Source organism: Dendrobates tinctorius, unplaced genomic scaffold, assembly GCF_039654945.1.
Source record: "Dendrobates tinctorius isolate UK_male_01 unplaced genomic scaffold, ASM3965494v1 ptg000232l, whole genome shotgun sequence".
Classification (NCBI taxonomy): domain Eukaryota; kingdom Metazoa; phylum Chordata; class Amphibia; order Anura; family Dendrobatidae; genus Dendrobates; species Dendrobates tinctorius.
Window position 1 is genome coordinate 18,140,001 of NW_027361899.1, and position 14,792 is coordinate 18,154,792.

At 52.2% G+C, this 14,792-nt stretch overlaps 1 protein-coding gene across 3 annotated transcripts in view; it reads left to right on the top strand.

The window, feature by feature from the left end:
• The first annotated feature begins 5,814 nt into the window (after positions 1-5,814).
• Positions 5,815-14,792, top strand: part of LIN9 (lin-9 DREAM MuvB core complex component) — a 37,887-nt gene continuing 28,909 nt past the window's right edge. The window contains exon 1 of one of the 3 annotated variants that reach the window (XM_073556383.1): positions 5,815-6,082. In XM_073556383.1, the coding sequence (XP_073412484.1) occupies positions 5,986-6,082 (97 nt within the window). In that variant the 5' untranslated portion in view covers positions 5,815-5,985. The remainder of the gene's footprint in view (positions 6,083-14,792) is intronic. The other 2 variants (XM_073556382.1, XM_073556384.1) reach the window with 2 other exon arrangements.

Here is a 14,792-nt window from a genome sequence, read left to right on the forward strand (position 1 = left end):
TCTCTTTGCCTTTCTTTTAATTCATGGTGAGAGCTACATCTCTATATATAAAACTGTATGTATGTCTCCAACCAATCACAAAGCATCTTTCATTTCACCAGAGCTGGTTAAAAGAAGCTGAGCTGTGATTGGTTGCTGTGGAGGACACAAAACAGGACCCGTTCCTCCCACGTCACCAATGTGACGTAACTACACAGGCACAGCTCTCCGGCGCCCCCTTGGTCTCTTAGGTCAGTAAGGGAACTACACCTAGAGCAAATGGCCACCGGGGAAGATGTCCTGTTACCCGCTGGGTATTCTAAGATTCGTTATCAGAGTAAAAGAATCAGTCCAAGATTAATTTTATAGTTTAATTGCCTTAAGGGCGCACTAGATAATTACAGAAATATACAGAAAGCTATACAATGGAATTACAGTGGATTTGCAGTCAGAGTAAAATATAACAATAAGGGTACAAGACTTAGAGATATTAAGCTGGAGGTCAATTTACCAGATTGTAGGGTGCATGTGGGTGCCCGGAGCTCTGCAGTCCACAGGTGCAAGAATCTTAGTTGCCGGACAGACCCCCAAAGCACGGGCCGCTGCTCCCCTTGGCAGGTCTGTCCCCAGTTCCTTCTTAGATCATCATCGTCTGGTTCTTCTTTGTGAATGTCTCTCTGCCATGGGCTGCTAGTTCTTAAACACGCTAGGTTCCTCCCCCTGTGTCAGAGGGTGGGCTAATAATCTCCACCCTTTAGCTCTCTGCAGAACTTATTCCCAATATCTAAGAAAGGGGGTAACTTTCAACAGCATGATCGGATCAGGACACGAGAGGTGCCAGTGAATGCGGTTTGTTTTGCCTGTCGTGTGGAGAGCAAACATGGCCCCATTGGGTCGCTGTGGAGGGCCAATCTATGTATCTCAGGTCCCAGAACCCTCACCGACTCAGGAGTCACACTGCCAGATGCGCGATTTCCTCAGGGTCACTCGGATATTTTTCATGAGTCCATAACTCGAAAGATGTGCTCATAATCCATGATCCTAGGATGGAGCAGGAGAGACAATGGATGTGTATTTCTGTGTCTAGCTTGCAGTTACCTTCCAATTGAAGCCCTCAGGCATCTTCCTGCCCCATGCTGGCGTGGCTCCTTACCTAAGCTTTGAAGTTCTGTTTTGGGCCTTATTATCATACTAAAAGGCCTTGCTATTCAGCATTGGAGCTCTAAATCCTGCTTTCTTCAATATGCTTACAGGCCCTGGGGGGTAGGAGCAGTTAACTCCTTCATCACAGTTGCTATGAGCAAGCTTTCCCACTTGACAACACCTCAGCAGACACTGACATGGTGGGAGAAATCTAGCATCCCTGGGAACATAAGCTCCCAGCCATTGTCTGCCCTCCTGAAAGGAGCAGAGAGCACATGACAGAAATGATCCCCCCCCTCCCGTGCCCATATACACAGGCACAGCTTCCCTCTTAAAGGGATCTCCAGTATGGAAGTCAGGGCAAATCCATCCAGCGCTTTGGTTTTGACCCCATGCCTCTCTTAAAGGGATCTCCGGTATGGAAGTTAGGACCGTTCCACTCAGCTCTGTGGTTCTGACCCCAGGGTCTCTTAAAGGGATCATTGGTATGCAAGTCAGGGCAAATCCACTCAGCGTTTTGGTACTGACCCCAGGCCTTTCTTAAGGGGATCCCCGGTATGGAAGTCAGGGCAATTGCCTTCAAATCCTCTGGTACTGACCGCAGGCTCTCAAAGGGATCTCCTGTACGGAAGTTAGGGCAAATCCGTCAGCGCTCTGATTCTGACCCCAGGGTTCTATTAAAGGGATCATTGGTATGCAAGTCAGGGCAAATTCATCCAGCGCTCTGGTTCTGATCCCAGGCTTTCTTAAAGGGATCCCCGGTATGGAAGTCAGGGCAGTTGCCTTCAAATGCTCTGGTATTGACCCCAGGCTCTCAAAGGGATCGCCGGTATGAAAGTTGGGGTAAATCCCTCAGCACTCTGATTCTCACCCCAGGCCTCTCTTAAAGGGATCCCCGGTATGGAAGTTAGGACCGTTCCACTCAGCGCTCTGGTTCTGACTCCAGGCTGATGGGATGATGTGGGATATTAGGGGTAGTAGTCCGGTGGCTCTGGCTGATGGGATGATGTGGGATATTAGGGGTAGTAGTCCGGTGGCTCTGGCTGACGGGACGATGCGGGATATTAGGGGTAGTAGTCCGGTGGCTCTGGCTGACGGGACGATGCGGGATATTAGGGGTAGTAGTCCGGTGGCTCTGGCTGACGGGACGATGCGGGATATTAGGGGTAGTAGTCCGGTGGCTCTGGCTGACGGGATGATGTGGGATATTAGTGGTATTAGTCCGGTGGCTCTGGCTGACGGGATGATGTGGGATATTAGGGGTAGTAGTCCGGTGGCTCTGGCTGACGGGATGATGTGGGATATTAGGGGTAGTAGTCCGGTGGCTCTGGCTGACGGGATGATGTGGGATATTAGTGATAGTAGTCCGGTGGCTCTGGCTGACGGGACGATGCGGGATATTAGGGGTAGTAGTCCGGTGGCTCTGGCTGACGGGATGATGTGGGATATTAGGGGTAGTAGTCCGGTGGCTCTGGCTGACGGGATGATGTGGGATATTAGTGATAGTAGTCCGGTGGCTCTGGCTGACGGGATGATGTGGGATATTAGGGGTAGTAGTCCGGTGGCTCTGGCTGACGGGACGATGCGGGATATTAGGGGTAGTAGTCCGGTGGCTCTGGCTGACGGGATGATGTGGGATATTAGGGGTAGTAGTCCGGTGGCTCTGGCTGACGGGATGATGTGGGATATTAGTGATAGTAGTCCGGTGGCTCTGGCTGACGGGATGATGCGGGATATTAGGGGTAGTAGTCCGGTGGCTCTGGCTGACGGGATGATGTGGGATATTAGGGGTAGTAGTCCGGTGGCTCTGGCTGACGGGATGATGTGGGATATTAGGGGTAGTAGTCCGGTGGCTCTGGCTGACGGGACGATGCGGGATATTAGGGGTAGTAGTCCGGTGGCTCTGGCTGACGGGATGATGTGGGATATTAGGGGTAGTAGTCCGGTGGCTCTGGCTGACGGGATGATGTGGGATATTAGTGATAGTAGTCCGGTGGCTCTGGCTGACGGGATGATGTGGGATATTAGGGGTAGTAGTCCGGTGGCTCTGGCTGACGGGACGATGCGGGATATTAGGGGTAGTAGTCCGGTGGCTCTGGCTGACGGGATGATGTGGGATATTAGGGGTAGTAGTCCGGTGGCTCTGGCTGACGGGATGATGTGGGATATTAGTGATAGTAGTCCGGTGGCTCTGGCTGACGGGCTGATGCGGGATATTAGGGGTAGTAGTCCGGTGGTTCTGGCTGACGGGATGATGTGGGATATTAGGGGTAGTAGTCCGGTGGCTCTGGCTGATGGGATGATGCGGGATATTAGGGGGAGTAGTCCGGTGGCTCTGGCTGACGGGATGATGCGGGATATTAGGGGTAGTAGTCCGGTGGCTCTGGCTGACGGGATGATGTGGGATATTAGTGGTATTAGTCCGGTGGCTCTGGCTGACGGGATGATGCGGGATATTAGTGATAGTAGTCCGGTGGCTCTGGCTGACGGGATGATGTGGGATATTAGTGGTAGTAGTCTGGTGGCTCTGGCTGACGGGATGATGCGGGATATTAGGGGTAGTAGTCCGGTGGTTCTGGCTGACGGGATGATGTGGGATGTTAGGGGTAGTAGTCCGGTGGTTCTGGCTGACGGGACGATGTGGGATATTATAGTGAATGTGGCTATGCGGAGTGGGTGGGGCGCTACAGTCGGATAGATGGATATATATCTATCATAATTTGTTATAACCGCAGTTAGTTACTATGCCCCGGCAGCGCCGGGTTCTTCAGCTAGTAATGATATAAATCCAGTGGCCCCTTCCTCCCGTCCATATACCCTACCAGCGGTCCCCTGTGCGGAGCAGCGGTCGAGGCTGGGCGATGGGGTTTACACCAGTAGTTCATCTATAGTGGTTTTCTTATCCAGGCAGCAGCTTCTAACATGGAGGCAGCCCTGTCAATCGTCTGCTGGCTGCAGGTCCATCTCTAATCCATGCAGGGGAAATGCAGTCTTACATTACAATGCGGAAAGTGTGATATAAGCGGACCCTGACCTTGGGAGAATTTCAATGCAGGGCTTGTCTTCTCGCCTGATGGTCCCGGTCTTGTTGCTGAGCTCTCCTGCTGTGCATCTGGTCCAGATCTTGCTGCCAGGTGCCCCCAGTGTGTGGCAGATACAGGTCTTGCTGCCGGGCGCTCCTGGCGGGGTCCGCGTCTTGCTGCTGGGCGCCCCTGGCGGGATCCAGGTCTTGTTGGCAGGCGCTCCCGCTGTGTGGCAGATGCCCGGCAGGATCCAGGTCTTGTTCCCGGGCGCCCCCCGGTGTGGGGTCCAGGTCTTGTTGCTGGGTGCTCCCAGTGTGCAGTACCCTCCCAAAGATATCCAAGGAGAAACGGTGAACTATCGAAAGGGTGGTGGGTGCTCAGTGATGTGAGTGGGTAGTGAATGTCTCAGGCGCTTCCACAGAACACTCCAAATTATTGATGAATGGTTCTGCTGACTACAATAGGGGTCAGGACATTTGTCACGACTCTGTCCTTCCCTGTCTCTAACGACACCCTAGTTCGCTGTATTACTTCTGATGGTGAAGACGCCAGGGCCACGTACCTTGCCTAAATTCCTGAATCCGCTCCTTTCCCCCCCTCAAGGCAGAGGGGAGTGGTAGTGACAGTAATACACCAACCTGACTAACAAGGTAATACGAACAGGGATAATGAAAAATACCAAATATACGCATATATATAACAGAGGAAAACACCAGGGAGTGGAGGATGGGGCCAAACCAAAGTAGGAGAAGAAAGGGGCATTATCACGCACTCAAAACCAAGCAACAGCCACAGATAAATCCACCAAACGCCTTCTATAACCACCAACCTCCATCCATGCAGCATAAGCCACTCTGACAATGAGTGCTAGCCAGGGCCCCTATATAGGAGAGGGGAGTGGTATCGGTGCACAGCCGAGAGCCTTACTGAAGGAAATCCTCCAGGAGCTCTCAGCTGAGCAGATTAACCCCTGCACTGCTAAAAGAATCCAACACTGTTTAATATGAAGGTGAAGTGCTTCTAGTAAGTGCCGGAGTAGGAGGAATCACACGCTGCGGACTTATGGCTCCTGTTGTCACGGTAAACCCGTGACAACACAGCACCTACAAGCAGTCAGGCCATGGCTGCTCACTGGGTAGTGCTGACCCCTGTCCACTGCTGAAAGCCCCCTGCAATGGGTGAGTGAGCCTCAGCCCTGGTCCGGCAGGTGGCGTTCTGCTTGTGTGACGGTCTCCATGCTATGGACAGTACGTGTGGGGGCAATGTGACCCGGTCATGGCGGGGGCTGCACTACAAGCAGAGCACGGCCTGAGATCAAGGGAACGACTCCAGATCTCCATCTGATCGATTGGCTGTGGGATTTGCTGGAGAATCAATCCGATCCCTGTAGGCCGCACTGATCTGCGATAATGATGGATGGTGCAGGAGTCCGGGGGGCGGGGCCAATATCAAGCCGGTGATGTAACGATCCACGGTCCCCGCTTGGCGCCTCACAGTAACTGCCCTCGACACTTCCCATTGCTGACATAGCCAGTTACAGTGAATCTCCGTCTCCTCCCGCGGTTCCTGTATGAAGCAGACCGGAGCTAACACCGGCCGATGGCGTCTGCCCTGTCACCACCACCGCAGCGGCTCCGGGTTCTGCCACCCTCCGCGCATGCGTGTCTCCGCCCCTGCCTGCGCACCCCCGCGGCCGCTCATGGACGCGCACGTCCGCCGCGTCGTGTGTTTAGTGGTGACGTCACGTTCTCGCCCAGCAACGCGAGCGGGATCGCGAATGGCGGCGCAGAGAGGGGAGTTCAAACCCAACGGAGGCTCGTCCTGCCCGTGACTCGGCAACATGAAGCGGATGAAGGCGGCCCGGACCGCGGCGGCCACTGGAGCTGAGGGGGAGGACGGCGGTGACGTGCAGGGCCCGGACCTGGCGGACGCGGAGGGTAAGAGTGACAGGACGGAGGGAGAAGCCGGAGCTACAGCCGCCACCGCCCGGGAGGGGAAAGACCCGGCTCCTGTCACTGAGAGGCACGGGCCCCTGCGGAGCGGACGGCTCTGTCACCTGAGGGACTACAACTCCCAGCAGCAGGGGGTGCTGCAGCCAGGAACAATAGGAGGAGGAGGGGGGGAGCAGCCTGGGGTCCTGGCCCTCAAAGCCTCAGTGTATGATGGGGGGCGTCCCCCGGCCTGCCTGCCCCCCGCTGTCCCACAGAGTGATGGGGGCTCATATGTAAGGACCTGGTCTGGCTCTGGGGGTGTGCGGCCCCCCGCTGTCCCACAGAGTGATGGGGGCTCATATGTAAGGACCTGGTCTGGCTCTGGGGGTGTGCGGCCCCCCGCTGTCCCACAGAGTGATGGGGGCTCATATGTAAGGACCTGGTCTGGCTCTGGGGGTGTGTGGCCCCCCCACTGTCATACAGAGTGATGGGGGCTCATATGTAAGGACCTGGTCCGGCTCTGGGGGTGTGCGGCCCCCCGCTGTCCCACAGAGTGATGGGGGCTCATATGTAAGGACCTGGTCTGGCTCTGGGGGTGTGCGGCCCCCCGCTGTCCCACAGAGTGATGGGGGCTCATATGTAAGGACCTGGTCTGGCTCTGGGGGTGTGCGGCCCCCCGCTGTCCCACAGAGTGATGGGGGCTCATATGTAAGGACCTGGTCTGGCTCTGGGGGTGTGTGGCCCCCCCACTGTCATACAGAGTGATGGGGGCTCATATGTAAGGACCTGGTCCGGCTCTGGGGGTGTGCGGCCCCCCGCTGTCCCACAGAGTGATGGGGGCTCATATGTAAGGACCTGGTCTGGCTCTGGGGGTGTGCGGCCCCCCGCTGTCCCACAGAGTGATGGGGACTCATATGTAAGGACCTGGTCTGGCTCTGGGGGTGTGCGGCCCCCCGCTGTCCCACAGAGTGATGGGGGCTCATATGTAAGGACCTGGTCCGGCTCTGGGGGTGTGCGGCCCCCCGCTGTCCCACAGAGCGATGGGGGCTCATATGTAAGGACCTGGTCTGGCTCTGGGGGTGTGCGGCCCCCCGCTGTCATACAGGGTAATGGGGGCTCATATGTAAGGACCTGGTCCGGCTCTGGGGGTGTGTGGCCCCCCACTGTCATACAGGGTGATGGGGGCTCATATGTAAGGACCTGGTCTGGCTCTGTGGGTGTACGGCCCCCCGCTGTCCCACAGAGCGATGGGGGCTCATATGTAAGGACCTGGTCCGGCTCTGGGGGTGTGCGGCCCCCCGCTGTCCCACAGAGTGATGGGGGCTCATATGTAAGGACCTGGTCTGGCTCTGGGGGTGTGCGGCCCCCCGCTGTCCCACAGAGTGATGGGGGCTCATATGTAAGGACCTGGTCTGGCTCTGGGGGTGTGCGGCCCCCCGCTGTCCCACAGAGTGATGGGGGCTCATATGTAAGGACCTGGTCCGGCTCTGGGGGTGTGCGGCCCCCCGCTGTCCCACAGAGCGATGGGGGCTCATATGTAAGGACCAGTTCTGGCTCTGGGGGTGTGCGGCCCCCCGCTGTCATACAGGGTAATGGGGGCTCATATGTAAGGACCTGGTCTGGCTCTGGAGGTGTGTGGCCCCCCACTGTCATACAGGGTGATGGGGGCTCATATGTAAGGACCTGGTCCGGCTCTGGGGGTGTGCGGCCCCCCGCTGTCCCACAGAGCGATGGGGGCTCATATGTAAGGACCTGGTCCGGCTCTGGGGGTGTGCGGCCCCCCGCTGTCCCACAGAGTGATGGGGGCTCATATGTAAGGACCTGGTCTGGCTCTGGGGGTGTGCGGCCCCCCGCTGTCCCACAGAGTGATGGGGGCTCATATGTAAGGACCTGGTCTGGCTCTGGGGGTGTGCGGCCCCCCGCTGTCATACAGGGTGATGGGGGCTCATATGTAAGGACCTGGTCCGGCTCTGGGGGTGTGCGGCCCCCCGCTGTCCCACAGAGCGATGGGGGCTCATATGTAAGGACCTGGTCTGGCTCTGGGGGTGTGCGGCCCCCCGCTGTCATACAGGGTAATGGGGGCTCATATGTAAGGACCTGGTCCGGCTCTGGGGGTGTGTGGCCCCCCACTGTCATACAGGGTGATGGGGGCTCATATGTAAGGACCTGGTCCGGCTCTGGGGGTGTGCGGCCCCCCGCTGTCCCACAGAGCGACGGGGGCTCATATGTAAGGACCTGGTCCGGCTCTGGGGGTGTGCAGCCCCCCACTGTCCCACAGAGCGATGGGGGCTCATATGTAAGGACCTGGTCCGGCTCTGGGGGTGTGCGGCCCCCCGCTGTCCCACAGAGCGATGGGGGCTCATATGTAAGGACCTGGTCCGGCTCTGGGGATGTGCAGCCCCCCGCTGTCCCACAGAGTGATGGGGGCTCATGTAAGGACCTGGTCTGGCTCTGGGGGTGTGCGGCCCCCCGCTGTCATACAGGGTGATGGGGGCTCATATGTAAGGACCTGGTCCAGCTCTGGAGGTGTGCGGCCCCCCGCTGTCCTACAGAGTGATGGGGGCTCATATGTAAGGACCTGGTCCAGCTCTGGAGGTGTGCGGCCCCCCGCTGTCCCACAGACTGATGGGGGCTCATATGTAAGGACCTGGTCTGGCTCTGGGGATGTGCGGCCCCGCTGTCATACAGGGTGATGGGGGCTCATATGTAATGACCTGGTCTGGCTCTAGGGGTGTGTGGGCCCCCCCACTGTCCTACAGAGTGATGGGGACTCATATGTAAGGACCTGGTCTGGCTCTGGGGGTGTTCATCCCCCCTGGCCTCAGGGACCCCTCTGTGCCTCCCAAGAGCAAAAGTATTTTCTAGGGAATTGTTTTTTGTTTTGTTTTTTTGCAGTATGAACTGTAGTTATTGCCATCATTGTGGGCTCTGTACAACTTTTTTTTTTTTTTTTCACGTTTTGCAAAGTGACCCATTCAGACATTTGTATTTTTCTCTATTTTCACTTATTTTATTTTTTTTAGACTTCAGTTAGAAAATCTTTTACTTTATTTTTTTTCTTGTTTATACCAACCAGTGACTGACAGCTCTATGTATTACTGTGCACATCGAGAGAGCTGTCAGTCACTGACAACTGGACCCTAAATCCCACAAAGAGCAGATAATTAAATCCCAGGTTATGCTGAATGTTTTCAAACAAAACCATACACATTACTCACAAAAAGGTAGAGATATTTTGGCTTTTGGGTAATTTAATATGCAAATTACCTCTTCAGAGAGGAAGAGGACTTGAACTCTATAGCTCCACCTGTTGGAAGTAGCAATCCTACCAGTCACAATCAACCCTTTAACGAGTCTTGCAATATGACTTAGGATAAAAGTCAAATCAGAATCTCAATTTGCAGACTGTTTTTCAGGGTACTGCCCCTCATCAGTGCAAAGTATGAGATCTGGTTTTGCTGCCAGAGCCGAGATGTCAGTCTCCACGTGGAGAAACCGTTACCCCTTAGACCTCAGTCCAGAGCCTCTCACCTAGCCAAATCGGATCTCATACTTTGCACTGACGAGGGGCAGTACACCAAAACACTGTGTGCAAATTGAGATTCTGATTTGGCTTTCATCCTAAGTCATGTTGCAAGACTCGTTAAAGGGTCGATAGTAACGTGTAGGATCGCTGCTTCCAACAGGTGGCGCTATAGAGTTCAAGTAGTCTTTCTCTTTGAAGAGGCAATTTGCCAGAGGAGCATTGCATGACGAATAAGCATCTCCTTACATTGACATGTCAGAACCGGTATGTCACTCTCCACAAGGAGAAATGTTACTCCTTGGCTTTTGTGTGAAATTTATGGAAAGCTTAAGTTCATACTAAGTGATATTTTCTCATGACAGTCGGGCATTTCTGTAGAAGCAGCGATGGTGATTTCCTCATCTCAAACAATTTATTGAAACAGTGCTGTGTGTACCCCCAAAATGTCAGTGTCTCAGTAACTTGTCCTGGGGTCTTGAGCATCAACTACAGCTGACGCCTTCTGCTGGTCACAAGTGGAGTTACTGTCTGCTGAGACTTGGCGCCCCACACTTACTGGAGGGCGGCCCTCAGGTCATTGAGGTTCTGGGGTACAGCGTTACGAGCCTCTACACGGAGACTCGGCTGATCCCATAGGTTTCTCTCGGATTCAGTTCTGGAGAAAGTGCAGCCGCTCCTTGTGAGGTCCCCCCAGTCTCCAGCAGCCGCTCCCCAATGATGTGACCTCGATGAGCTGGAGCATGGTCGTCCATGAAGATGACATGAGGCCGGTGTTGTCCATGCAGAAGCACAATGACTGGAGTAATGATGTTATTCCTGTAGTGGGGACTCGTCACAAAGTGCAGGCAGTTCTGTACTGACTACACCCACCTGCCCACACCACCACCGGCTCGTCTGGTGACAAGTGGCTGATACACAGCGCTCTCCTTGACGTCACTATCATCACTGGCGGCCATCATTTCTGCTCAGCGTGAATCCACTTTCATCAGTGAACAGCGCTGAGGCCTCTGGTCCCTCATTCAGGGTAGATGCTCCTGGCCCATGGTGGTGGGGTCCGGTACCTTGCAGGGTGACTAGCACGCAGATCACACTCATGTAAATAGTTTTGAATGGTCTGACGTGACACTTTGTCGCCTCTCACCTCCCCTAGATGTGCCTGGGGTTGAGGGGCATTCATCATCCGGTCCTGAAGGGCATTGTTCACAATGAAGGGTCCTCGGTGTGGGATGTGGCAGAGGACGTCCACTTCTCTGCCTTTCTCTGACTCTTCAGTCTCTATCTGTCACCTGCTGATGTCTCTGTGACTCTGAGCTCAGTGGTCTCTTCCGTCACATCCTCCCTGAATCCTCACCATGGCGAGGTCCTGGTCACCAATTGTTAGGGGTCATCTTGGCCTCATAATGAGGAGGAAGGTTTAATACCAATTCTAATAGAACCCGACATTTATTGCCCGATTCATGGATCAAACACCTGTTGGGAAGTTTTCCATTAAGCTCCTTCATAAAAATGTTTTGATAAAATCCTTGTTTTCTCTACTAGTTCTCTGAATGCTGAGCTCTCCATAACCCGGTCCACATAATATATTGTCACTTCTCTGTACACTGTGCATGGGCGAGGTCACACAGAACTCATAGATGTGGAGGACAATGTGGCAGCAGGTTTACTAGTCCTCTAAAAGTAATCTGCTAATAAAACAAGGATTTTATCAAAACGGTCCCCTCTCAGTCCCCTGTAAATTGATACCGCACTTATGTCGCTGAAGAGATGATAAATGAGGAGGCTCTCCCTCCCAAGATCAAGGGATTATTAAACTTCACCCCCCAACATTTGAAAATTAAGATGCCTGTTGGATCTGACTGCACTTAGAACTTGTTTATGGTCTGTAACCATGGTGACGCATTGGCCTGCATAGGAGCTATATACACATTTATTAAGGAATAAGAATTGCAGAGCCCTCCAGCTTTTATCATGTAGGGATGTTCTCGGGGGGCTGATACTAAAGATCATTTATCATCTGTCATTTAGGTCACCCAACTTTTCTTTCCAACATCGGTGTGTGTTGTAGTCTGGGGTTCACACATTGCATCCTGCAAACCGGAACGTCACCTTCTACAGTACAGGATAAGCGTCCCAAGGATATGCTGCACTGTAAATCAGAGGGGACATCTGGGGAAGGATTGTTCTAGAGGCCCGCTGTATTGGGGGGTATATATTATAGAAGTGTAGCTGCTTCGCACTGTGTGCTGCTGATTTATGCAGCGTCCTTTATTGTAGCAAAGGGAGCATTGGGTAATAGTGTAGCTGCTGGCTTAGCACCCGACACTGCTGACATGATTTCTGTATGGTGCCAGCATATTCCACAGCAGTGTGCTCAGAAATAGGTGCAGGAATCGCTGCGTTGTGCACAGTCGGCACAAGTTTTGGACATTGGGGGTTGTGGTGTGCGGGCCCCGCAGCCTTTGTAGCTGTCAGTGCTGCCACAGGGGGCCGAGAAGTTTATCCCACCACTGCCTCCTCCTCCTTGCTCAGCTGTTCACCCTCCCCTGGTATGAATAGGCCTCCGCTTCCATCTGCTGAACCCAAAATATCCCTCCCAGGCAGGGTCAGAGGGGCTGTCATTGTCAGCGCTTGCTGCTGTCTGTAGCTGCTTTTGTTTGGGTGTGTAGAGGCTGCACAGAGCCTTGGGGCCGGCACATGGATATCGGGGGCTGCAGATTTAGCCAGGTCTGGGGACTTATCATTTTAGCTGCAGATCTAGCCCGGTCCATACGCTCGTCTTTGGGTCAGTTCTTGCATTTTTCGGTCGCTGTCCTTTCAGCACCAGGAGGAAGCGCTGGTCCAGACTGATTTGCCTCTTCCTCTTCTCCTTTCTGCTGTTATCTTTCATGGTGTCTCATACCTCCGCTCTATTCATTCCTTCATCCATAGTATACATCGTCTATGACAATTATTCACGGGGGAGGGTATTTTATCTTGGCGATTGCCTTGCAGTACCCAAAACGGCCGTCCCAGAATTCAGACCCAAATACAAGTGCTCATCCCTGTAAAAGCCAACACCCATCACCAACTGCTAGGATGGGTGTGAACGGTGCTTATGACGAGGCTTCTCCGGAGCGGGAAGTCTTGTGCTTAATAATTGAGTAAAGTGGTTTTCTGTGCGGTTTTGCCGGTATATACAGCGCAGTGCAAATGTTTTGGGAATGTGTGGGGGAAAATGCTGCATAGTTCACAAGCTTAAAACTTTTTTTTTTTTTTTTAAATCTGTTAACAAGTTGTGAAGTGAAGCAACAAAAGGAAAATGTAAACCCCATCACCACCCGTCACCTTCATCACTTCCCTGTTACTTGCACACAGTTTTTGAAGAATCTTGGCAGTAGATTATTCCAAACATCTTGGAGACCTGACCCCAGATCTTCTATGTATGAGTCTTGTGCAGATCCTTCTGTCTCTTCATGTGATCCATGACAGACGGGATGATGAGATCAGGGCTCTGTGAGGCCGATCATTACCCCCAGGATTTCTTGTTTGTAACGACATTGGCTGGATGTTGGGGGTCGTTGTCCGGCTGCAGAATAAATTTGGAGCCAATAGTCTGGTATTACATGATGGATAAGTATCGGCCTGTGCTTATCAGCATTGAGGACTCTGGAAAAAATCTTCAACTCCATTTGCTGAAATGCAGCCACGAACTTGTAGGTCCCTCCACAGAGCATCACTGGTCCTGCAGATCCTCATTGTTGTGCCGCTCTCCTGCACTTCAGGAACAAACTTTCATCTGTTACACCCAAATATTTCACATTGTGACTCCTCAGTGCGTCATCAGCTCCTGCTGCCATTTTACTGCACCCCAGTTCCTATATTTTCGTGCACAGATGAGTCACTTGGACTTGTCTCCATGTTGAAGTTCTGGAGTTCCTGGCCGCAATTCTTCCATGATGACCACTTCTGGCCATACTTTATCAAACAATGGGTGTAGCTGGTCCCACTGGTTACTGCCAGTACTGAGTTGATGACACTGCTGACCATCTGATTTTAACCAGCGGTAATCATGATGTCTTTCATCTGCTGCACTAAGTTTCCTTGGCCGACCACTACATCTACAGTTTTTAATGTTATCCATTTCTTAGTGTCTTCAATGCTGAGAAATCCAGGCAGACAGTTAGGTCCATATATATTTGGACAGAGACAACATCTTTCTAATTTTGGTTCTAGACATTACCACAATGAATTTTAAACAAAACAGTTCAGATGCAGTTGAAGTTCAGACTTTCAGCTTTCATTTGAGGGTATCCACATTAAAATGGGATGAAGGGTTTAGGGGTTTCACTCATATGGCAACCTGACGGACGCTACACAACTGACGGCATATGCTAGTCATGTAGTGTAGAACATATATATACCAGGAAACAGCAGATCAGTTAAATGGGGTCACTTGGGGAACAATTGCACTATTTGGGCTCATCAGGGGTTCTGGAAACACAACATGACACCCGCAGACCATTCCATCAAAGTCTGCATTGCAAAACGTAACTCCTTCCCTTTCGAGCCCTGCTGTGCGCCCAAACAGTAGTTTTCTCCCACATATGAGGTAACGGCGTACTCGGGAGAAATTGCACAACAAATTTTGAGGTCCATTTTCTCTTGTTACCTTTGTGAAATTAAAACATATTTGGCTAAAATAAAATTTTAGTGAATTTTATTTATTTTTTTTTTCCTTTCACGTTCCATTAATTCCTGTGAAGCGCCTGAAGGGTTAATAAACTACTTGTGGTTTTGAGCAGTTTTTATAATGGTGTCCATTTTGGGTATTTTCAATCATATATAGGTCCCTGAAAGTAACTTCAAATGTTAAGTGGTCCCTAAAAAAAAAAAAAAAAAATGGTTTTGTAAAAATGAGAAGTCGCGAATCAATTTTTAACCCTTATAACTTTCTAGCAAAAAAAAATGTTTCAGAAATTGTGCTGGTGTTAAGTAGACGTGTGGAAAATGTTATTAACTATTTTGTGACTTATCTCGTGTGATTTAAAGGCATAAAAAGTCAAAGTTTGAAATTTGCAAAATTTTCGCCAAATATTCATTAATTTTTTTTTTTTTTTCACAAATCAACGCAAGTCATATCAAATAAATTTTACCACTATCGTAAAGTGCAATATGTCACGAAAAAACAGTCTCAGAAGCGTTCCAGAGTTA